The following is a 25,329-nucleotide window of genomic DNA, read 5'->3' on the forward strand; positions in this document are numbered from 1 at the left end:
GTACCTTTACAAGTGGCTACCAAAACATGTGGTGATATTCACAAAACCTGACCCAGTGCATTTCATTTCAGGTTCACAAGTTCTTGCTGAAGGAAGTTCAAGGCAAAGAAATACAAGCAGGGCTCTCCCCACAAATCCATTCTCCACGTCATGGTTTTCACTATAAATAAGGCATAGCGGTTCAAGTACTACATTAAATGTAATCAAACAATGGGAAAGAAAACCACCCATGGACTCCTGCCAGAAAAGTACTTTCTTTATTAGGGAGGATAGAAAGCACTGCTCAGACAGTCTGAATAGACATGGCCTTCTGTGCTGTCAGGCTCCTCGGGCTCAAAGTCCTCAGGGTCGGGGGGCAACTGGTCGGCATCTTCGTCAGAAGTGGATGGGCGCGTGAGGATTATCCGAGGTATCTTCAGCAAGATGGGAAAGATTTCAGAGAAGAGAATCACATCAAGAGCAGGGAAGTGTTTAATAGGAATATTTTAAAGGGACAGGGGAAACAGGTGATGAGAAAAAAATATGTGAGAGGTATAACACCATAGAGAATGACAGAATTGTTTAGGTTAGAAAAGACATTTAACATCATCAAGTCCAACTACTAACCCAGCACCGCCAAGCCCACCACTAAACTATGTCCTTAAGTGCCACAGCTACATGTCTTTTAAATACCTCCAGGGATGGTGACTCAGCCACTTCCCTGGGCAATGTGTTCTGATGTTTGAACACCCATTCTGTAAAGACTTTTTTCTAATTTCCAATATAAACCTACTATAAAAGACTTTTTCTAATATCCAGTATGAACCTACCCTGGCACAACTTCAGAGCATTTCCTCTTGCCCTGTCACTTGTTACATGGCAGAAGAGACCAAACCCCAGCTTTTTACAATTTCCTTTCAGGCAGCTGCAGACAGTGATAAGGTCTCCCCTGAGCCTCCTCCTCTCCAGGCTAAACACCCCCAGCTCCCTCAGCTGCTCCTCACAGCACTTGTGCTCCAGACCCTTCACCAGCTCCACTGCCCTTCCCTGGACTGGCTCCAGCCCCTCAGTGCCTTTCTCACAGTGAGGGACCCAGAACTGGACCCAGCACTGGAGCTGTGGCCTCAGCAGTGCTGAGTGCAGGGGGACAATCCCTGCCTGCTCCTGCTGGCCACACTATTGCTGGTACAGGCCAGGATGCCACTGGCCTTCCTGGGCACACACTGGCTCATGCTCAGCCAGCTGAAGCCCAGCACCCCCAGGTCCTTTTCCACTCTGTCTCCAGCCTGTAGCTCTGCATGGGGCTGTGGTGACTGAAGGACAGAACCTGACACTTGGCCTCATTGAACCTCACACCACTGGCCTTGGACCATCAATCCAGCCTGTCCAAATCCCTCTGCAGAACCTTCCTGCCCCCCAGCAGATCAACACTCCCACCCAGCCTGGTGTCACCAGCAAACCTACTGAGGGGGCACTCAGTCCCCTCATCCAGATCATTGATAAAGATATTGAAGAGGACTGGCCCCAGTACTGAGTCCTGGGAAACACCACCAGTGACCAGCCACCAGCTGAATGTAGCACCATTCATCAGCATCCTCTGGGCCTGGCCATCCAGCCAGCTTTTCACCCAGCAACAGTGTCCCTGTCCAAACCATCAGCAGCCAGGTTCTCCAGGAGAATGCTCTGGGAAATTAAGTCAAAGGCTTTATTAAATTCTAGGTAGACATCATCTAAGGGGGTCCCTTTGTCATAGAAGGTCAGTCAGGCTGAAGTTTCCTGGATCCTCCTTCCAGCCCCTCTTCTAGATGGGAATCACATTTGCCAACTTCCAGTCAGCTGGGAGCTGCCCAGTTAGCCAGGAGTGCCAAGGGAGGATGAAAGGGGCTCGGGAGCACTTCACCAGCACAGTCAGTACCCCTGGCTGGATTCCCCATGGACCTGTGTGTGTCTAACTTGTGCAGCAGGTGTTGGATACTTCCCCTTGGATTAGGGGGCTCTCATGATTCTCCCTATCCTTGTGTTACAGGTCAGGGGACTGGCACCCGGAGAACAACTGGTCTTGCTATTAAAGACTCAGGCAAAGAAGGCATTAAGCACCTCAGACTTTTCCTTATCCTTTGTCTCTGTTTCTCACCACTTCCAATAAAGGATGATTCCCCTTAGTCCTCCTTTCATTTTTTGGTTTATGCCAAAAAGCCATTGATGAAGCCAAATTAGGATAAATTGCCTTTTCCTCTCATTAACTAATCTTTTAAAAAACCTCCTCTAGTGAAAAAAAGATTAAGATACTCTTTAAAAATAAAGACAAGTAAATATGAAAAATTAATTTAACTTCATAATTCATTCAATTCAACCCCCTGAAAGCAATAAAGGATTAATTAAGAACCATAAATCATATCAATTATTGATCGTTGAAAAATTGGGTATTTCAGTTTCTTTACTGACAAAACATATTTAAGGGAAACATTAAGCGAAAATATAAATGTTTAAATTTGTAAGTAAAATATGCATACATGGATTTGGTTCTTTTTTTTTTTTTTTTGGACAAGAACTTTGTGTTCTTTGAGAATCGTATTGCAATGTTTTAAAATTCATTTAAATGCTGCAACTGAGGAAAAAAAAACAGTGTCAGGTTCTTGATGTATAGTCATATAATGTATCAGTAATTGTTTTCATCAATGAATAGATTATTACAAATTTCACTCTGATGCACAAAATCATCCTCTTTTTTACTGCTTTCCAAAAAAAGGTTTAACATTTAATGAAAACATATAAGGGTGAGCCAATGTATCTAACAAACAGGTAAGATGATGATGTGTAATAAATAAAGTAGCTAAATTACTAGCAGCGTGAAAATTTTCAGGAAAGTTAGAATTTCTTATTTATCAGCCACCTCTACTTCATGAGAACATTTAATACTGACATCACACAATTTGATTGTTTATCTATTATTTCCTCACTGTACATTATTTAATTTAGGAAATGACACAAGCATACAGATGCTTTGTGGTCTTGCACTTTCAGCCAGGGGGTTTCTGCACTGAAGTAAAATGAATTATTCCCCAGGCTCCCCTGACACTAGGTCTGACTCCCCTCAGCTCACAGCCCACTACACACAGACACCAAAGTGCAGGTGTCAGTGCAGAGCTGAATCTCACCCCTGATAGATGCAAACTAATTTTAAAACCATGTATAAATTTAGTGCATACCCTGGTGTACTAGCACCCAATTATATACCTTTTTTCCCCCTTCTTCTGTTTAAACTAAGAAGGGCACATTTCTGGAAGCTTTAAATAACCTATATGGATCCCAAGCACTGGCAAAGCTACAAGTCCTGGGAAGGTGTGTTTTTGTCATGCACACATGACATAAGCAAGCTTTCCTTCTCGCTTGAAAACAGCCAGCTGCTTTGCAGTGCAGCAAATGCACACCTACACATACAGGTGCTTTGCTGGGTCACATAATGAAGGTCTGACACCTCAAGAACTACTGCAGAGGTCTGTGCTCTAAGTTACCTGGGGTCATATCCAGGACCAGGCTTTGCATTTCATTGAGCTGTCAGTTCACAGCTCAGGGAAGAATTTTCTTTGTGTACTGTGCTGCTCAAAAATAGCTATGTGCACACCTCCCCATGGCTGACATGTATCTCAATAGCAATGCTGAGTCACCTGTATCTTTTGTCATTTTGAAGAACAGATCTTAGCCATTCTGAATATTAGTCTTTTAAGTACTCTTTTTCAGCATGGAATCCTGCTGCCCAGTTTCCAAAGAACTAAAACTAAATCTCCAAAAGAGATTTTTTTCAAACATTTCGTGACTGCTTGCATACTATCTTTCAAATATTATGATGGAACTAGGTCTGAAAATTATAAAATAAATTTAATTGATGAAAAGTGCTCCTTCAACATTTCTGAGGTGATTGTGGTAACTGCTCCAGAAAACACATGCTGTTGGGGAAGTCTTACATCTAGTGTTTCATGTTGCTGCAGGTGAAAAGGAAGCAACACTAAATGAACAACCAATTTTCTACAGCAGAGGCTGAACAGTGTCTCAGCCCAGAGGTGCTGCAGAGGCTGGAAACCTGCACTCCCAGGAAAAGGGTGTGCTGAGGTGAGATCTACAGCAGCCCCTCTGTGCCCTCTCCAGGCAGGTGAAAGCTCACACAGACTGATTCTCACAGATTTGGAGACATTCTGTTGAGTCTTTCTAACAAGTCAAATGCCCTGGTCCAAGTGCAACTGGATCTCTGCCCCTCTGCTTCCTGCACATCTCCCTGCCCACTCTCCCTCTGAAACCCCATGGGATCCCATGCCACTACTGTCCCTGCACCATGGTGCTCCTTCCCCTGCAGCCAGTCATCCTCCTGTGTGCCTCTCTCCCTGATGGGGTGCTGAGGAGCCCACTTCCTCAAATCTGAATCATGGGGACCAATGAGAAAAACAACTCCCAGCTGAGGATGGTGCCAACTTTGCAATTGCAAATACAACTAAGTAACAGAGCATGCATTTGTTCAAGGTCTAATTCAATGAAAAGAGGCTCAGGGTCAGGCCTCTAGTCTCTCTCTCCTTGCAGCAAAAGTTATCAATCAAGCTCCTCTATAAAGCAAAACAACACAAAATGGATGGAAGCAACACACATCACATTTCTAACCACAGTGGCCTAACCACCTTCCCCAACCATCCCCTAAGAACCCAGCACCCTCTATCACTGCCTTCACATTCAAGCTCCAGGAGCATCACTATATAAGCTTTATCAGCTTCCTTTACTCTTTCTGTTTTGTTAAAACAAAACAAAATAACAACAACAACAAAACAAACCACAAACAAATGAAAGTAACAAAACTCAACAACTCTAAACTTGCATTATATTTTGCTCTATCCTTTTCTCAAACCCAGTGCTTCTCTTCCCAGAATCCCAGAGGGATTTTACCTTCACTTTCTTATTTCCCTGCTTATCTTCACTGACCTCAGCATTACCCTATTAAATAGGCAAGCTTTGCTCTTGGAGCTTTTCTTTACTATTTGTATTTGAACGTAATTTCCTGGGGCAGCATGACTGAGGGAAGATAGAACAGATTTCCTATGTGAAAAAATGGCACAGCAAAGAGGAAGAAAACTATTTCCACTGCCCATTACAGACAGGGCAACACAGAGACATTCAGGATGGCAATGGAAAACCCTTCCAGTACAGGCACCTGAGTTGCTTGTTTAAGGCATGTGGGAAGGTGTGAAACTTCCATCTTCTGAAGATAATTCTGCAAAAAAAATTGATGCCAGTGTAGGAGGACAAATTATCTAGATTTTCTATTATTCCATTGTTTTCTCCACTGGTGGTTACTCAGCAGTGTTTGAGCTTGTTTAAAATTCTTCTGTTGAAATTGCAAAGTCCTCCTACTCACTTTCTATCATCATGCTTTAAATATCATTACTTAAATAATATTGGAACTACTATTCAATCTCAAACTGTCAAAATAAATAGAATACTTTTCCAGAAAAATGCATCATTAATTACTTGAAACAAGTTACTATTTTTTCATTTTCCCCCAAAATTACATTTTCAGTGCCTAAAAAGTAAACTTCAAAATGGACATGTCCTGTAGCAAAACCAGTGGGCTCTCTGTGGAAACTTCTTCCATTACCTTGTTTGTGTCACTTTTCTTAACAAAACCACTAAGACTTTCTACACTTAAATTCAGTTTTGTTTGAATCACACATAACTGAAAATCAAATTATTTCAGACACACTCATTTAATGGGATTAACAGCCTACACTGAAACTCAGAGTCCTTCAGCTGGAGCACAGACCGGGGGCTGCCCGTGCACTCCTGGACCTCTGCAGGAAGAAGTAAAATAAAGCCATCTAAACAACTAGGGACAATTCAGCTGCAGTGTTGCTGCAAAAATTCTTTCATACTGAAACGGGATAGAAACAATCCCACAACTAGCTATGATGCTTGAAAGCAGTTTTTAAAATAAAACGTGATAAATTAGATGTCTTGCCAACAGGTTAACATCCAGTTATATTTAATTTCCAGATGCTTTCCTTGCTTACTTCTAGTCAAATTGTCTGTCCAAAACGTTGCAGAACAGTCCCCAAAAGACAGTTCATTATGTCTTTGTATCATTTTTTTCAAAACTAAAACTGAACAGAACAAACCCCATCATCTTGTTTTTCTTTTATGAGCCTTTCCCTTCCCCTGGCCTCTGCCAGCCCACAGATCCATACTCCAATATCAACCAGAGAGGGGAGTTCTCAAGGCAACAGCCACAGCTACAAGCCAAGATTCTCATCAAAGGCATAGCCAGCAGCGACAGGGCAAATCACAGCTGGCAGCAAGGCCAGCTGCTGGGGACAGAGGCTACAAATCAGAAGGTGAAATGACACATGAAAGGCTAACGTTTGATGGAATAAGGGCAGGAAGAAAGAATTTGGATTGACCTTTTTTAGCAAGAAAACCAGACATACTTTTAACTCTAGTTCCAACAGGTAAATTTAAAAGAAAATGTTCCCCAGCTAGAAAATACCTGTAATAGGGATGCCTGCCTAGCCCTGCTCATATTGAAATTTGTATTTAAATCATGCATATTTTTAAAATTTGACTTTACAGCTGATCTGCAGTGACTGCACTGCTAAGGATGGTACCCTTAACTGGGGAAAACAGGGGAAAACAAAATTATCAACAGTTGAGAGCATGTGTAGGGGTTTATGTAAACCTCATGAACAATGTTATGATTTCTTACTTGGTCTTACCTGTTTCGCCATCGCTGGGGATGGAAGTAGGTTTTTAGACCTGAACAGGAAATTTAGACTTCTCACTAAACAATGGAAACAGTCCTTTGCTAGATGGAAAAGATGACATTTGATAATGACTGTATTCACAGAAGAAACTGTCTAAATCTAATTTATTAAAGTAGGGCATTTACTCATGCCTAAAAAATATTACACAACTGGACTTTAAAAAAAAAAATTTTAAAAGAGGATGCAAAAATGCATCCAACAGAACAGCAGAGAAAGGGCAGACCTGAGCTGCACAGTTCACAACAAACCAGCATCTGATGCTGTTCTTAACTGATATCAGCAGCAATAGAGAAAACCAACCTTCTCCCCAGAAAGGAACAAGGAAATACAAGAGAGAACGAGATCCAGTTCATCACTCACAAGCAACCCCAGCTCCAGGTGGGAGTGGGCACAGCAGCCAGGGCACAGCTGGGGCAGGGCCAAGGGGACAGAAACCAGCTGATGCCCAGCTGTGTATGAGAACACAGGAACCTGGAAACCCTGTCCAGGCGTTCAACACAGCTCCCCTTTCACAGCATATCAGGGACGTTTCACTAAGCAGGTGTTTTACGTGTTTTATGGTGCTCTCAACTCTCCTGGTCGTAGAAATCCCTGGCTGCATCCCTCTCCCCAGCACTCTACAATGCCATTTTACTGCTGTTTTACTGCTGTGTTTGACCTCTGGCCAAAGCCCAGAAATTGTAAAGTCAGATGGAGACAGAGGTATAAACCTCTCCTACACTCTGGGGAAGATAACTCTTTGGTGAGGCATGGATGAAGCACCTCAATACATTTGGCCACAGAAGACCTCTGCAGAAGGAAATGTGTGTGACCTGTGCTGCTGCCCTCAGGGAGCAACTGGCTCATGGCAACACCTTTTGTTGCTTGGGGCTGGGAAAGGGCAGCACATAATTCATTCATCCTTGCCCTTGGAGCAGCCACACCACTCTCAAGCACTGACAGAGGAGCTCTGGCACCATGCTTTTGGAAGTGCTGCCTCAGTTTTGTGTGCAGCAGCCTGGAGAGGGACCTGAGCAGCAGCTACCCCACCAGCCCATCCCTCTGCATTGTTGTTGTTCCCACACTGTGCACAGTGATTAACTCCAAAATCTAATTTAGCCCAGTATGATTTCCTGCAAGTCAGTGAACCAGACAAGCAGTAAAACAATGGAACAGCTTGCTCAGAGAGATGTGGATTCCCCATTCCTGGAAATATTCAAGGACAGGTTGGACAGGGCTCTGAGCAACCTGTTCTAGTGGAAGATGTCCCTGGTCACTACAAGTGGGGTACAAGATGGCCTTTAAAGGTACATTCTGACCCAAGCCAATCTATGATTCTGTGCAAATTTCCTCAGTGGGAATTTTCTAGGTATTGATATATTTTATAGGCCAGTTTTAAAACTGAGTATTTTCTCTACTTCTTGGAATAGCAAGAGAACATCTTGCATGTTTCATCTGTCTTCCAGCATGCAGTATATATAACATTTGGTCATGTCACATTTAGAGCAAAGCTTCTTTCTGTTCTTGCTCTCTGCCAAGTGCCTCCCAAGGGCAATGCACAAGACAAGAGAGATGGAGCTCTGTCGAACTCAACACAAAAATGGAAGATCAATTCTCATCATGTCATATCTGCAATGCTGTCAAGCACAAAAGGCTTTTATATGATTCAAATTGTGTATGAAAAATTGTCCTTGGTCCATTTCTTTCATCTTCTAATGTACCACTGGATAGTGACTTCCCTGACACTGGAACCTGACTTGTAGATTTTCATCTAAGTGAGTGATCATTTATGGCCTGATGCTATGAAAACATCAAAGAAAATGCATTGCTCTGACCACATCAAGAGCCTTAAAAGGCATTGCCCCCATAAGCAGTGCTACCCGTGGTAAAAGCTGCCAACCCTTGGATTTTTTGAAGAAAACTCATCACCCCTGTGGAAGGCAGTGGCTGTCTGGAAGCCTGCAGGAACTCAGTGCAGTCTGTTCCCCTGCAGTTCTCCCAGAGTCCATGAGGATGCCTTTCACCAGGGAGGACATTGTTTATTATTTGTGTAGTTCTTTAAATACTTATCCTCTTTTATTCTCAAATAATAAGCTATTCTACAGCACAGTTCAAGGTGCCTTGCTTGAGCCTGTTTGTCTTTTTTATGCTTTTGCTTATATTGTCTGCAGTGCTTATATTGTCTACCCTATGATGGGCTCACTTTGTAGATTTTCTCTAACTTGGACATATTTTAATATGGTAACTTGAAAAGATCAATTAACGTTCTGTCTTTTTAAAAGGTTTTTCCTATTTAGCATTGTTAATTACAAGCTCTGCAAAAATGAAGAACTTAAAGTTTGAAATGAGTCAGTTTTGACTGAGCGTGTGAGAAAACTACTTAAAAGGAAGAGAGGAAAAAGATTCACTGTGCAAACAGAAGCATTTGTTGGGAGCAGGAACTTAATTTCAAATTCACTAAATAAGTTCCCTACCCACTACACTGTGGAGGCCAACACAATATCTACAACACAGACCTTTTATGTTCCATCTTTCATCACGACTCAGAAATACTCAGCTGCTTAGATAAAAGCAGAAGCAAACCAGGAGATGAAATGGAGGAGGCAGTCCCATGGCACATGGGTGCTCACACTCCACTGGAGCTCACAGGATGACTGAGGTTACCTCACCCAACAAGGCTCACAGGCTTCTTTAGAAACATATGGAAACCTGCACAAGATGCAAGGCAGATGCAAGGGACAGTCAGATTCCTGACTTCTTAAACAAACTCAGCTTGTCAGAAGAGAAAAAAGAATAACATAAAAACACCAACACCCTTACCTGACAAGATTAAAAGAGCCAGGAAAATGTTTTGGAGAAGGGATAAAGCAGTTCCTCATAAGAAACTTGAAGCAGTAGATCTTATAGTGCTATAGGTCAGTCAAACACTGTATGTGATGTGAGCAAGGTCTTTCCTGTTTGGAACAAGCTTAAGAAGAAACCTGGCTTTGTTCATGATAAGGACATTCTGAATCTGACTTTAGTTGTCTCCTTTTATTCTGCTCCTCTGACCTGAGTACTCCACTGGCTTTGCTTTTAGAATTCAACAAAGACAATGATTAAAGAAATGCAAGTTTTATTTTATGCTGTATGATTTCAATTTCCTGATATGTTTAGAACATGCTCAGACGAATTAAGAAAGGGCTTGATAATTCGATTTTTGAAGATTTTTAACTAATGTAAGTGGATCAAGGTTTTTTCTTGGAAAGTCTTTATCAGCTGGAAATGAAGAAGGTAGATCTACTGGGATTCTCATCCATGTAATACTTCTCACAACTTGCACATGAACAATATGAGACAAAGGCAGAAGACCTGCAACTGCATCCTGTGAGAGATGGTGCACCTGCTTATGCACCTTCTGCAGGCACAAGAAGATTTCATTTTGATACATGTAACAGGTTCTAGTACACTTGTCTGTTTTCTCAGCAGATTTAGGAACATTTGGTATCTCTTTGGTATCTTTAACAGAGCAGCCAAAAAATTTGGCTTTTTTAGCCTTCTAAAGAAGTTCTTCAGATTTTTTTAGTATGTAAGCTTCACCTTTTATTTATTTATCCACACAATCACTTTTAACTAGTAATTCTTACTTTACCCTTCCTTGAAAATCCCAGTATCAGTGACACTTGTACCCCTGGTGAACTAAATGAAAAAATATAATTGAGGAAATTCCCAGGGCAAAGGCATACAATTAAATCAAATAATATGCTAAGAATTTAAGTTAAATACTAGACTGAAATATCTTGAAGACTTGATATTAATTACAAACTACCTAATATCCTTATTATGTTAATAGCCCCAAAAATGAGTCAAAGAAGATGGCATGATGATGCATGTTATGAAATTATAAAAAATGCTGAAACCTGTGAACACTCTCCATTCAGTCAGACAAAATCCTCTGGGAATTTCAGTCAGAGGTTGAATGAAAATATTTATGGTGGAGAAAGATTGTGAAGAGTTGGCTCTATGTTTGAGAGGATAGATAGGAAAGAATAACAAAACTGGAAATGAAGACTTCATAACCCAAGTTATAGTTCCTTCTGTTAAAGTCAGAATGGGCATTTGTTTATATCCCTGATTTTTTTTTTTTGTTTAGGTTAAATTCAAATGTTTGTAAATTTTTATATATATTAAATAAAGTGTATTTTCATAATTTTGAGGTGCTCCATAACTGAGGCAAGTCTATAATGTACTGTATGCAAAAACTATCTACTTTAAATAATTAAAGTTCTGAGCCCTCTATCTACATGTCAGCAAAATACTCAATTATAATTAAAACCAAGGAAGATTCTCATTTTTCCTTTGCAAAACAATGACTCACTGTGAAAGAACATTTAGTTTGTCCAATTAATTACTGGTCATTCACACTGTCATGAAATCTTAAAGCTGACACAAAAGGTTTAAAATTGAGTTTGGCTGGATGAGTTAACAATTACATGAGCCTTTTAGAAGCAGTTAGAGCAACCAAGCCTGTGGAAAGCAGAGAGGAAACCTGAACCTGGCAGCAGCATTGCCTGCTGTAATGCCAGAGCAGCTGGCTCAGAGATGGGGTGGGCTGTGGCAAGCAAGAATGAGACAAATATTATCACAGAGAGCATATGCAAAGAGGATGCTTATTAAAATTCAACAAAAATAAACAGATGAAGACATTATCTGCTGGAAGGCAGGATGATGACATGGAAGAGAGGGAGAAGAAAGATGACACCATCTGGCACATACTCAGATTTTGCAGAATAGTAATAGGAGTCTCTGTTTTCTCTGCCACTATGCCTCAATCCTTCCCTCCCTTGATGTAGACACAACCATCTTCTATTGAAACCTGATCAGAAACACAAAGGAAATGAACCTTCCCATATTTCTAGCACAGAAGAAGATTCTACATTAAGGTCCTATCACCACCTGCCTGTCTGAACATGCAAAGCAAGTCCTCCATGAGAAGCCAGGCTCTAAACATTTTTCAGATAATAGGATTTCCTTCAGTTACTGAGAAATAAGAGGGACTTCAAAGTGAGAACAGATGAGAAATTGAACAGTTCCAAGTCAGCAGAATACTCCCCACAAGCCCATAATCCCTAAAATTGATGAATGCTGCTCCAGGTTACAGGCAATAACATGTACCATTTGCTACAGCACCAAGATTTTGATTTCAAAAAAGAAACAAAACCAGAAATACAAATGTTTCTTCACAAAAGGATTTGCATTTTTGACACTTGGGACATATTCAGCCACTTGACTCCCTCTGAGTACTCTGCTCTAAGTATCTCAGTCTAATCTGCCTCCTCCCCCCACTACACCTGAAGAACATTAAAGGGAGGCATACAACATAAAAAAACAGTAATTTCTCCTTTTTGGATGAAAATATTGAAAGACACTGCTGCAACAGATCCAAGCCACCACCAATGTATGAATAAACCCTCCCAACAGTGGCCCCTCTAACAGGAAGCCTCATGCTTCATGCAATGCTGATAAAGACCAAGAAACAGCTACCAGGTAAAACTGGACAAAAAAAACCCCAATTGATGAGAGTGTTTTAAGCTGGAAAATAAAACTGGTCTAAATTATGATCTACAAGATGGTGTTGGAGGCCAGAGGCCCCAAAATAAGTTTCTTTAAGCAACTAATAGAAGGGAAAACCTTTCTTAGTCTACCTTATGGACAAAAGCTGTAGTTCAACATGTCAAATAGTGACTAACACAGGAAACCAGAGAAAAACAGTTGCATGATCTATTTGCTCACTTTTTCAGTTGACTAACAAATCACATTAGTTATCTGAATGGTTAATAAAAACTGATATGGTCATTGATTACAGTCTTTTATATAATACACATACTTTCCTTTTTTGCCATTAGCAAAAAATGTTGTGAATGGTATTCACGGAAAAAGATTTAAACAAAGACTGAAAGAAGAGGAATCAAAGCATTCCTCTGGCATTTGCTGCAGGAAGAACAGTTGTTGCTTCCTGGTACTTCAAGCTCCACACAAGTAAGATGCTTTTTGACCTTAGTTATTCAGATACCTTGATCTTATTGTATCTTCCAAGTGAAGCCATAGTTTCAGTGGTGCCCATAGATGACCAAGATGAGGGTAGGTCTTCAGAAAGTTGAACTTGCTAGAGAAGCTCAAAAAAGTGCATTTCTAAAAGCCACCCTGCAGGCTCAGCTGTGCCTTCTGTGACATGTGCAGTAAGCTTTCTCTCACCACTCACCCAAAACACAGGCGTGTCTCAGCCTGTGACACAAGTTCCCCCTCCCGTCAGAAGATGAAAATGGTCACCTCCAGGTAGCAGTTCACCCTCTCCCTCCTAAAAGAGGGACCCTGGAAATGCTGCTCCTTGCCTTAGCTAGAGACAGAGTCCAGAGAGCAGAATGATGACTCAGACTGGGGGGAATGGACACCACCCTGAAGTCCCCAAACCAGAGTGCTTCAAAAGCTCTGCTCTGGTATGGGGTGCTCTCCCAGGAGCTTAGCTCCTCCAGAAGCCATGTCCCAGCTGCAGTGACAGCCACCTAAATGCTTGGTGGGTCTCTGATCTTTGACACGTGTTGAGTTCTGTGCCAATTTTTATTACCATTAATATAAAGACAACACAAACATTAAGACAACACAAATTTTTGGGGTAAGAGAGGCTTGCTATTTACTGGGGGCAACCTACTTACTGTTATGACATGGTTGACTGCTGGGGAGGGGCTGCCCTTGGGGGAAGCTTCAGTAGGACCAGCATTAAGGACAGCAGGCTCTGAAACAAAGGTTGCCTTCAAAAGAAAACACCAGAAACACATTTTTATTCTGAATGCTCTTTAAGAAGAGGAGATCCCTCCCTCTCAAGTTAGTACACAAACACCTGGCCTTATTGCTACATGTGGTTGTATAACAAAAGCAAATGAAATTGTAATTCCTGCTGTTTCCCATTTTTGGTGAATTTTATACTTGAACTGTTGAAATTACCAGTACAAGAATAAGAAGTTGTAACACATAGTGTCATGAGAAAAATTCTTGTTATTTTTACACAGATTAGTCCTGTGGTAAGAATAGCAGCTATTTCTATAGCACACCCCATTAATTCCTTCTCATCACACACACACACACACACAAAGCAGAGTGCTGTTTTCTATATTCTTTAAACAGATGAATGATTCTGCCATCTTGTGGGAGATGGAGAAATTCTAACTATTTGTACAGTAACAGCAGGGCAGAACAGGATGGAACCAAAATTTCTTCTTTTTCACTTATTTCACTATTGCTTAAGTAAACAGACATTAACACCTAGTATATTTCAAATAGTCTCCAAAATAAATAATTAATTATAGCCTCATGGAGGAACCTGAGCAATGGGGTTGATTTTTAAGATCCTACATTGATCAGAAACTCTGCTCAGAAGGTAAAGGTACAGCAACTAAAAATCCTGTGTTTTTTTCCCACTCATCTGATAATGTGAAATATGTAGAGAATTATTTACATTCTGTCCCATTTATTACAATACCTTTCATCAAAGGAAAAATGCAAAATTATACAGATTTTTATCTACAATTAACCTTTCAAGAACTGTCAAACTAACACAATATTTACATATTATGGAACACCACACTCCATTAATAACTCCATAGCATAATTTTACAAAATTAGTAGATTAATTTATCATTAAAGTCTTTGGCTGATACAGATTGTATCATTACTCCTAACAATTTAACAGACATGCAATATTTCTTGCTCAATCCCACCTTAATTCAACATGAACTATGCTGGAGTAAAACTATTACTCTAACCAAGTATAAATGACAGTTTAAGAGAAGAACTGAAAGAAATATGGCCCAGTTTCACCTTAAAGTAATTTTGTAGAGGTTCTCTTCCTACTCCACCATTCTCAGCAGGTAGAAACCAAACAGTACATCAAAAGTATATAATATAAAATTATATGTGATCATTTTTTCCCTGTTGTTCTTGGGAAATTCTGAAGCTCAAGAATGTGGCTTCTGCTAGTAAAGATGAGGCTTGAGGTAGAGCAGCCCAAGGAGCACGTTTATCCCTTGGCACTGCAAGCCTCCATCAGGAGAGTTATTTTGAGCTGTTCTCTTCCCACCAAACATTACCTTGGGGAAACAAGCTCATCTAGTTTATATTACTTTGTGGCAACTGTAATGAACTCATGTAGTAAATCCAATACATGTCACAAGAAAGCTTCTTGGATCAAATACTTCATTTATACTTACATAACCACTTAAGACCATTATTTTCCTTTGTAAAACATTCATTTAAGTGAATGATATTTTGTTAAGCTCTTTGAACATAAAGATCTGACAACTAGAACACAATAAGAAAGAATACAACAATTTAATGTCATTATAACTTCTACATAATGGCAAGCATCTAAAAAGCTAAGGCCAGCCTAGATCTGGATGCCAAGTTCCCAAACTCTAAGTGGTTTGATTAAAAGACAACAACAAGAGAACACACTCCACAGTGACAAACAACCCATCTACCTCAGCCACTCTGTCTCCTGCTTGTACACCAGCCAAGTCTGGTGGACCATCTTTTGGCAGCCGTGCAATCAGGATCCCCTGGTAACACAAAACACAGGTTTCAGAAGTGACAGTTTCCACATTGTTCGCCCATTGATATAAAAAGCAAATGGGAAGTAATTAATTTTCAAGACTTATTGTTTTATTTCCTCCATACAATTAAAAACTAGATGCCTTAGCACATTAGCAAGACAAAAAAAAGCCTCCATAGCTGACACATACAACAATGAACAAAAGTCAGTAATTGTTTACACTGTGCCATGGGGAACAGACTGGAAAACAAAGATTTATTTAAAAGATAAATGAGTGAGAAGATGTGTGAAACATTTCTCTCAAATCAAGTTAGCTCCTGGGCATGAGCAAAAGAGATGGGAGAGGCATGTAGATTGCCAAGGGAGTGACCCCAAACTGAGGCAGAAAGTGAGAATTAGACAACAGTGTTTCAGCCATCAGGCTGTCTTTGCAAAATCATTGGTTTACATTTGGGTATCTCTCCCAAATCATCCCTCCTGGAGCATCCCTCCATCAAAATCTAATGCCAGATCCTACTCTGGGAAATAAGCTACCTGTGTATAACCTCGTTAGCTTTAGAAAGACCAAAATGTTACATGAAGGACAATCTCAGAAAGCAAACAACAAAATACAGTAACTCAAGGAACTACTCATCAGTCTATTCCTAACAATCACTAGACAAATTTTTAGTAATGAAATGCACCTCTTCGCTTTCTTTACAAGAAGATGAGCCCTTTCCACCAGCAATGCTAATACCAAGGCTCCCCATTTGACTGCACACAGTAATGGTTACCTGGAAAAGAATTATAATGGATAAGTGACCTGCTTAATCAAAAATATGGCCTATTAATTATGTGAGCATTGAAAATCTGCCTCCCACTCTGAACACCAACAGACATGCCCCTGGAGAGCCCAGCCCTGTGAAAAATGGTGCTACACTTCAACACTGGCACATGCAAGACTTATCAGCACTGCCTTGAAACCATGGACTGAACAAAGACTCAGCTCCATGCCCACCTGCACGTACCTTTGACTTGGCCTCAAAACACCAAAACTGGATATATAAAGTGAGATGCACGGCTGCAAGGAAAGTGGGCTTTGTTGGGGTTTCTTAATGGGAAATTCTTTTCCCATGTCAGCCATGGGGAGCAGTGACAACCCTCAGCTTACTCTCCTTAAGGCAGGCTTCATTGCATCTGCCATGCAACGTCCCCCCCTTCTTTGCATCTTTCATACACCGCCTCACCCAAGAGGGGTCCCCCACAGGCACAGGGAGTGCCCCACAGGCACAGGGAGTGCCCCAGACATGCAGAGCCCCCAGGAGCAGCAAGCCCAGCCCCTGCAGCAGCCCCAGACCTTCAGCGGGGGCTGCGGCACATCCAGCACCCGCAGCTCCTCGGCGGCCCGGCCGCTCTGGCTGGGGAAGCTGCCTGCTGCTGACACGGGTGGCTGCACCCTGGAAGAGCTGGTAGATCCTGGAGGAGCCTTCCCTTTCATGGCCAGCTTGTGCTTTTCTTGAAGCGTCGCTCTGGTATTTCTTTGATCTCGCAGGCTTTCCTTGCTATCAAAAAGGCTGCCGGAAAACTTGGAAACGGGTTCCTGAGGGTTAAAGATAAAAAAGGTAAACACAGAAACAGCAAGGAGAATCTGAAACACACACCTAACCTGTGCTAACGTGAACTTGTTCCTCACTCTCACACTGCTGTATGAAAGAATTTATTTCACTGAAGACAAAACTGGAACTTTACAGCAAACACACAAAAATTTCTTTTACCATTATTTCTCTGGGCCTGTTCTGCCTTCAGTGCTGGGGTTGAAATTGTAGGAACAGGGAGAGGGCTGGGATTTTGTACATCCTTTCACTAGATTCCCTGGCACACACAAGCCCAGGTAACACACACATATCCATATGTGCACAAATCCTGCAATGCCCTGTGAAAATAGCAGAGCATGAGAACGAGACTATTTTGGACAGCTTCTGGCAGCTCTGTAGCACTGAATCCACTGTTCTGGGGGAAGGAATCACACACATAAGGCAAAGGAAAGATATTTCCATACAGAAAATAAAATGTTTCTTACAGTTCCTCAAAACTCACATTCCATTCTTGGGAGCACAGGTGTGAGAGGGAAGGCAAGGCCCCACCTTGCATCTACGTCTTTGCATCGAAGACTTTGTTTCATTGAATTGACCTCAGTTGCAAATGGCAGTGAGTGGAGACCTGCACACTGAAATGATTTAGGAGTCCCCTGGAAATAGAACCTCTAAGGTGATGCATACCAAAGCCTACTCTGAAGCCTGGCCCTAGGGTTAACCTACTCTGAGATGCAGTGAGGAGCTCACAATGTCACCCTGTGATTAGCTAAACCACAAGGGCTTGAAGAGAGAAATACACAATTAATACATCCACCAAATAATTAAAGCTTCAGACAAGTTTGACTGTAAAATGTAGTGATGTTTTCCAGGTATCATTTATTCCTGGCAAAGGGCTAAATTAAATTCAGACACAATGCTCAAATTCTGTTCACATCTTAGGAATGCTTTACTTATATTTAGCTGATTTTTGCTCCTTAATTGGATGGGTTCATGTCAAATCAGATCTTCTTACTGCCCAAATCTTTCTATCTTCTGCTGGCAGTAAAATGATGCAGCAAGCACACATCAACACTTCTGAAAATAAACCCCATAAGTGTTTTTCTAAGCTTGGAAGTTTAATACCAAAATAAAAAGCAGTGGAATTACCTTGAACAGCTGTGCAGAACCCCACTGGACAGTTTATTTTTCAATCTATACTGGCACTTTCCCACAATCTCTTTTTGGTTAGGATGGAAAAAAGCCTTGCCAAGCCCAGGGAAAGCATACAAGGCATGATTGCTTCCCACTTTCACTTAAAAGGGAATTTGCTTAGCTTTGACTCACATAAAACATTCATTACCTTTCTTCTCTTGAGAGAGATTTCTCTTTACAGTGCCAGGCTGACTAACCTGGGCACTTCTGCAGGGCTGTGGGTGCCAGGGAAGAAGGCCATGAGCAAGAGCCAGAAGTGTGGGCTGGAGGAGGGGGCACACCAGCAGCACTCACGGGGGCTAGGAGGGAAGCAGAGGTCCTGGAAGAGGAGCAGGAGCCCCCATTCCTGCCTCATCTCCCAGGTAACATCAGGAAGAATGGCGAGCAATGCCCTGAAAGGGAAAGGCTGCAAGAGTGCAAACACCACCTCCTTTTCCCAGGCCAGGACCAAGAGGACAGCCAGGCTGCAGCACAGGTGACAGGCACCTGGCAGGCATGGGCTGGGGAAATTATAGCAGGCAGGGACTCACAGATACCAGCACCCTGGAAGAGCAGCACCCCAAATCAACATGCAGTGCAGGAGCACTGCAACCTCACTTTTCTACCAGCCAGGCCTAGGGAGATGCTGAGCCCCAAGAGCTGCCAGCAACCTACTTACCTGAAAGAGATGGAGGGAGCCTGGTAACTAGGGATGTGAGCAGGAGTAAAGTAAAAAATGTGTCTCATCACTGCTCAGGTTACTCATCTTAACCTCCAGGTCAAACTGTACTCTTGAGGATGGGATGAATTAATTGCAAGCAAAGTGAAGGAATAGGACATTGAACACAGCTCTGTACCCTCTGCACAAGCAAGGACATGAGAGTGGAAGCAGTGCAGGTCCCACAAACCCAACGTGCTCTGCTGCACAGCAGTGTGAGCAGCTACAGCCTCTTCACAGATACACATTGTCTCTCTCAATTTCAAGACTACTTACATCATCAGGATCCTCGAGTTCCTCTGCTTCTTGCTCGGGACTGATCCTTCCTTCTCTCCATTTTCCATTAGCAGAGCTGAATTTGTGCAGGTTACCACCAGGAAAACCTTCCTTCCCTTTCAATGAGGCCCAGCGAGAGCCCTGGGAGCTCCAGTGATGGCCACTGTACAGTTTAGGAGACTTGGGAAGCCACTTAATAGAGTCCTGACAGAAAGAGGACATTAAAAAAAAAGGCAATGAATAGATTTTAAGAAAGCAGATGAGGTATGTAAGTGCAGAAACTCCTGGCAAGTTCTGCAAGGTATTTTAGATCCTTGCAAATACTGCCTTTCCTTTTTTACCTTCAGAAGTTCCTTCAGTCCCACAGAGAGCCTTTGCCAGTTAATGGGTGTTACTGGTGATACAAAGAGCAAGCAGAGGCTGCTGAAAATAGTGGAAGCCTTTAGAGACTTACAAGAGCATGGGACCAAGCCTACCTTCAGCATCGTAAAGAAGAATTAATGATGGACAGCAGCCTTCAATACAGTGTGCTACTGAGAAAACAAACAAGAGTACTCAGACCTTCAGTGACCACCTCATCATCACCTTAACATGACCTGAGTTAAAAAAACTATTAAGTCAGTGCCCTCTTCATTATTCATTAAATTAAATGTTTCATTTGTTGAATGGTACCAATAGAAAGCACAACACTTAATTGATCTTTTAAGGATTGCTGATGTACAAAGTGACTATAGTTCAGTTATCCCAAAATGTCCATTACTTATTTGCATCCAAAATACTCCACCTTTCCTGCTCAGAAGTTTAGACATGACAAGTTGTGTCAAGGTTGCTTACATATTTAAATTTCACTGAATTTTAATTAATTAATTTTTCAAAGTAACATTTGTCTTTCTTTGAAGCTTTCTTTAAATCTCACTTCTGTATTTTCTTACAGTAATACAAATCCAATGGCAAAAAGCAGCCTGATGCCAAACAAATATGATACATCAATGGAGAAAACAAACTAACAAACTTTCAGCAAGCTTGTGGTGGGGCAATCAGAAGGACATGGGGACTTTCACATGCTTTAACAGGTATTTGATTCAGATTTAACAGTTCTTTAGGTTTCTGTTTTCCTTTTTAAATGCAGAATGGTTACGTTCACACACACAGAGACACTGCTGCCACCAGCAACCCAGATGTCACCATCTCTATTAGATGTAAGGTGGAAAAAGACAAGGAAATAGGACAAGACTGTACATGCTGGACACACTGATTCATCTTCAGCTGCCAAAGAAGGTTGTCCCCTGGGGATTCTTCATTTGCTTTCAGTTTTAGGATGGCTGAAAACACTGAGAAATGGAAATGGAAGTACCCCAGCATCTCATTGGAAAGCAGCCTAGACCTTCCTGTGAGTCTTGAAGAGATGATAACCCCATAACAGGATTTTTTGTATTGTACAAGGAAGGCATGATTGGCCTTTTCCTGCAGGAAATTTGCTGTTAAACCACATTTTGAACTGCACTGACACTCAGTGATATTGCTATTTGCTGGTAAATAGCCCATATTTCTAGTTATTCTAAACCACATTGCTCAGGACAGTGGAGCTGATTGTCAATTTAGCTGATCAATGGGAAAGCAGCACAAACAATCACAACACAGCAGTGGCTCCCTTTCCTCCTGACCATTCAAAATGCAAGGCAGGATATCTCCTGGTATTTCTTCACACTCGTCTTGAATAAGAAAACATCGGGTGACCTTAAACAGAAACTTTGCTTTCTGTGAATATTAACTAGGGGGATAGCAATTCTAATCAGACAGACAAACAGTACACTCAGTGAAATTGTTTGCCAGTGGCTTGGACAGTTGTATTGCAGACTAGCTAATGTGCCATCTCTCAATGTTCGGGGTATTTCAAGACACAGCTCAAATCCTTGTCAACTTTTAAGCTCATTAGGAAGTCATAAAGCAATTTCACTCTAAAAATAAACATGGGTACAGTGAAGCATTTAACTTCTTCCAGGAAAACATCTCATCCTTGTTTGACCCTGACACCTAATCCTAAACAACAGCTTCTCAAACTCAGCCTGAAAAATTCTGTAAAACCAGTAAAAGACTATTCTCTCAAAGTAACAGACAGATTTCAAATTGTCAACTTATGCTGACAATCCCTTCATCATTTCAGGCGTACCCTCAGCTGCAGTGGCAGCCTCCTGTAGGCAGAGGTGATGAACATCAGTAGATTTTACATCCCTATGCCCCTGCAGTTCAGCTGAGAACACAGAGCTGCAGGGCACTCCTGCTCCCTGTCTGCCTTCTCCTGTGGCAGGAAGCTTTTCCTCATGCTGACATACAGCTGTAAGGAAAATTCAGTACCTGTTTAACACTTGTAACCCAAGAAATTTCAGTCTTTAATATTATTGATCTCCAGAACTAGAAGGTAAAAATAGAAACAACAGAAGAATTCTGGCAAAGAATTTTCACCAGATCTGCATAGTACAGTGGATAGCATTATCTTTATGAAAGCAGTTTCACGATTTGGATGTATCAATAGTAAAAGATGGAATGGAACAGTTAGAAATGCCCTTTAGTCTATACTTGCACCTAGCTGCTATATGCAAAACACATGAATTACACTTCCACAAAGTAAAATGGAGTAGCCAAGCCAATGAATACTACTGCTGGGAGTGCAGGCTAAAATTATTTTGCAAACAAATCTTAACCCCCAATTGTTTTTTACAACTTGATCCTTTTTGATAAAAGAAAAGGGAGAGGGCTGGAAATAAGTTAGTGAATTCAACCTCTCAGTCTGATTTTTTAACTGGATTTTTTTCTCCCTGCCAAAAATAAAACCAATTCCTTACTCTGATGTATTAATGAAAACTGATTTAGATAGGCAACAAGCTTCCATTACCCCTCAGTGTTGTTCAGGTGACAGCAGATTTGTACTCCAAAAAGGAAGCTCTCTTTAAAAACTTCCAGTAATTTATTAGCTTGTTCTCTTTTTATTAAATACTACAAGACTATACTTTGAGACAGGAGGCTACAAATACCCTAATATGAAGAAAGGTCAGCTCTCATTACAGAATTTTACAGATTATAGTTGGTTTTCTTACTATACAGGTAGAGTTTGGAAGTTCTTTCTTCTGTTTTGAATGTGGGAAAGACCAAAAAAAATTTTAATGTGATTGGTTTCAGTCATTAGCAGCAAACACAAAGTGAGATGCACACAGAACTTACATTTTCTTAACAGTAACTGGAATGAAACAAAGAAGGCAAATTCTGTATTTAGGACTTTAAGCTTCATGGGTATGTGGGTGGTGTAACTGCTTGTTTTGTAAAACCAGAAGTGTTTGGAGCGAGAAAATATTTATCAGCCTAGCAGTTATTATGTTCCATGGAAACACATTTTTCTTCTCCTTTCACTGTTAATGAGTCTAACTGATTGGTAACAGACCATTTTGCTTCAGTATTTCACCAGCAAGTCAAGTGATGTTCTTACCTCCTTTCAACATGTTTTTCATCTTTTCAAAGGCAGTCTCTCCATAACATAACTACTGCTCTGTATCATACCCCTGTACTTAAAAGGACAAATTGTTCTCATAAAGCACAAGGTGTCTATTCTGATAAGATCTCACTAAGAGATGCCCTAGAGAACAAATTTCCTCCAGAAAACAATGGTGTGCAAGTGCTATGCATCACCCTAAAACATTCTGGTAAATGAAAGAGAATCCAAAACAGCCTAACAATAAAAGCCAAGATATGAAAGCCTCCCTTGTCTCTGAAATCACAGTGACAGTGAAACACCCACAGCCACAGCCTGGTCTCCACTGGCAAGTAGAATCCAGTTACCTGGAACATTTCAATGGTTATACACCTGCTACTACAATTCAACCCAAAACCCCAAACACATTCTCACCTATTTTTCTATTTAAAAGATTATTGGCTTAAATAGCACAATTATGGGAGAGAAAATGGTTTTAAGGATGCATTTGCTAGAACATAGTACAACTATACATAACATATTCTACTAATCAAAAACTATTTCAGACTCATTCCCTTTTTAAAGTACAAAAGGCTGTTTCTAAGAAAGCTTTGTGTAACTCACATGAAAACAAAGCTAAACAAAATGCTGCTGAAACAAAGGCATCCTTGAATATGCTTCCACTGGAGGAGAGGCAGTATAAAAGCTGCCTGAAATGATTATGGAAGCAAGCCTTATACAGTTTGCTAGCAGTAAATACACAATTTAATTTCAAACTCAGATACTTAAGTATTAGCTATCAAGATAAGATATTTTATATTTTCTGAAAATACAATTTTAAAAATTGTTGTAGGTTATCCTAAAAACATCCACTATGCAAATGCTCTTCAGACTTGAAGTTTTCTCCCGTTATGAATGAAGAAAAGTCATCAGTAATATTCAAACAAACCTTTCTGTTAGTTCATTTGGATTTGGTTTTAAGTTGCTTGGTAGAAGTCCAGGATGCCATTAACAAACTTTAAAGAAATTCACTCATGTTTATAATCATCTAGACATGGTTATAATGTTTAATGTCCCAGAAGTATAGGACAATCCTATCTCCTATGAGCAACTTCAGAATGATTTAAAGCAGCCCATTTATTTTGGAACTGAGTGAAACTGGCAAGTTACTGAGCATGCTCATAGCACCAGTCTGTTTCCAGCACAAGCACATCGCCACAACTTGCCCGAGTCTGCTTCAGGAGAAAAAGAAGACGGGACTTTGAAGCATTTAATAAGTTTTGTGTCCAGCTAAAACTTTCTCTGCATTATACTGGGGATGCTAACAAACTGAAATCCAAGCTGCTGATGCTTTAGTGGTATTTCCAAGCTCTGTGGATCTTGAGGGAAGTTACTGCACTGGTCTTCCACAGTGCATGTTGCTAACATTTTGTGTTTGGCTGTTAGCACCAGCTGTACATCAGATTTCAGCCAAGACAACATTCCCAGCAACAGATGAGCACATCAGAGAAACAGTGTCAGAGGTTACTGTACATCAGGTGTCCATTTCCTGGTTTTAATGCTGAGAAAGGTTTGCTAAAACCTTCTCTGAAACATCACTGAGGAGCCACACAGTTCTCTCCATGGACAGCAGGGATACTGTATTTTCAGGAGAGGTCTTCTCCTGGGAAAAGATAAACTGCTTGTTAAGAGTTTAATGGACTAGTAACAACAGTGTTTAGAGGCAAACACCCTGATGAGGTTACAAATTCAAAACCAGACTGCCATGAACCCTCGAACCTGAAGTTAGCTCACAGTCCAGCGACACTCATGAAGCTCCCTCCTCCAAGGAAGGACTGCCCAGCCCAGTGCCACAAGAACTGCACAACAGGGAATGAAACACAGAGTGCCTCCAACACCCACCAGAAGAGGAGACAGGATGGCTCCTGCTAAGCAGCTCACAGAGGCAGCTCAAATAAGGCGCATGCTACCCACTCTAAAAAAAAAAAAAAAAAAAAAATCACATTCTTCATTCAGCTGGTGGAACAATGATTATAGTCCTGACTTTACAACAAAAGATGGAGGCACTGTCCCACTGAAAATTTCACAATTGTTCCAGGAGAAAGGGAACACCCAAAACAATTACTGATACTCAAGACCAGCTTTTGTCATTCCCTGACAGGAATCCAAGCACAGAAACAGATTTGTGTGTGTTTGTCAGAAACTGAAGATGGGAAACACTCCTATCAAGTCAATCAAAAAACTAAAGTAATTTTAATTTCTGGAGTCAAGGCAAAGAATGGTGGTGAATTGTCCATTAACAAAAGGTCTAGACATTTCTGATAAACAGTGTGCTTCTGTCTCAGTGGGAGGCAGACATTTACAGTAAACCTGGAGAGTATCAACCAATACACTAAAAAATGCACTGGCGTCACTACTCTCCCTTAAAAACTGAAATTACGAGCTCCAAGTAGTGAAACCTGTTAAGCAGCTGATCAGCAAAAAAGCTGCTCAGCCAGCACTGGTAAAGCATCAGTGCTAGACCAGAAGCAGGCCAAGCAAGACACAAACAAGTCACTTGCTGGAAAGAACAGTGTTATACAAGTTTCAAGTACACACTTTCCTACAATGCACTGATTATCAAAAATATGGAACTTAAACCAGAAAAATAATCTCAACCCATAAATTTGTGGGAAGTTGTGGGAAAAGCCTGGAGCACAGGGGATGGAAAAATCCATTGCTACACTAACTATGGTAGCACAAGAGTGCCTTTTTGCTTCTTATTCTTTTAACACTAGGAATTGTGACTT

The 25,329-nt window shown here is 41.1% G+C and overlaps 1 protein-coding gene across 1 annotated transcript; it reads right to left on the reverse strand.

Annotated features, from left to right (window-relative positions):
• Positions 1 to 238: 238 nt before the first annotated feature.
• Positions 239 to 19,379, reverse strand: LOC108962763 (protein scribble homolog). The gene is made up of 6 exons (XM_030235771.2): positions 19,078 to 19,379; positions 16,676 to 16,918; positions 16,023 to 16,112; positions 15,269 to 15,346; positions 13,448 to 13,543; positions 239 to 413 (listed from the first exon to the last, which is right to left on the reverse strand). Exons 1-6 carry the CDS (start codon positions 19,297 to 19,299, stop codon positions 261 to 263), a joined length of 882 nt encoding a protein of 293 aa, XP_030091631.2. The 5' UTR covers positions 19,300 to 19,379; the 3' UTR covers positions 239 to 260.
• Positions 19,380 to 25,329: the final 5,950 nt, after the last annotated feature.

The sequence above is a fragment of the Serinus canaria genome, chromosome 3 (assembly GCF_022539315.1).
Source record: "Serinus canaria isolate serCan28SL12 chromosome 3, serCan2020, whole genome shotgun sequence".
In the NCBI taxonomy this organism is placed as follows: domain Eukaryota; kingdom Metazoa; phylum Chordata; class Aves; order Passeriformes; family Fringillidae; genus Serinus; species Serinus canaria.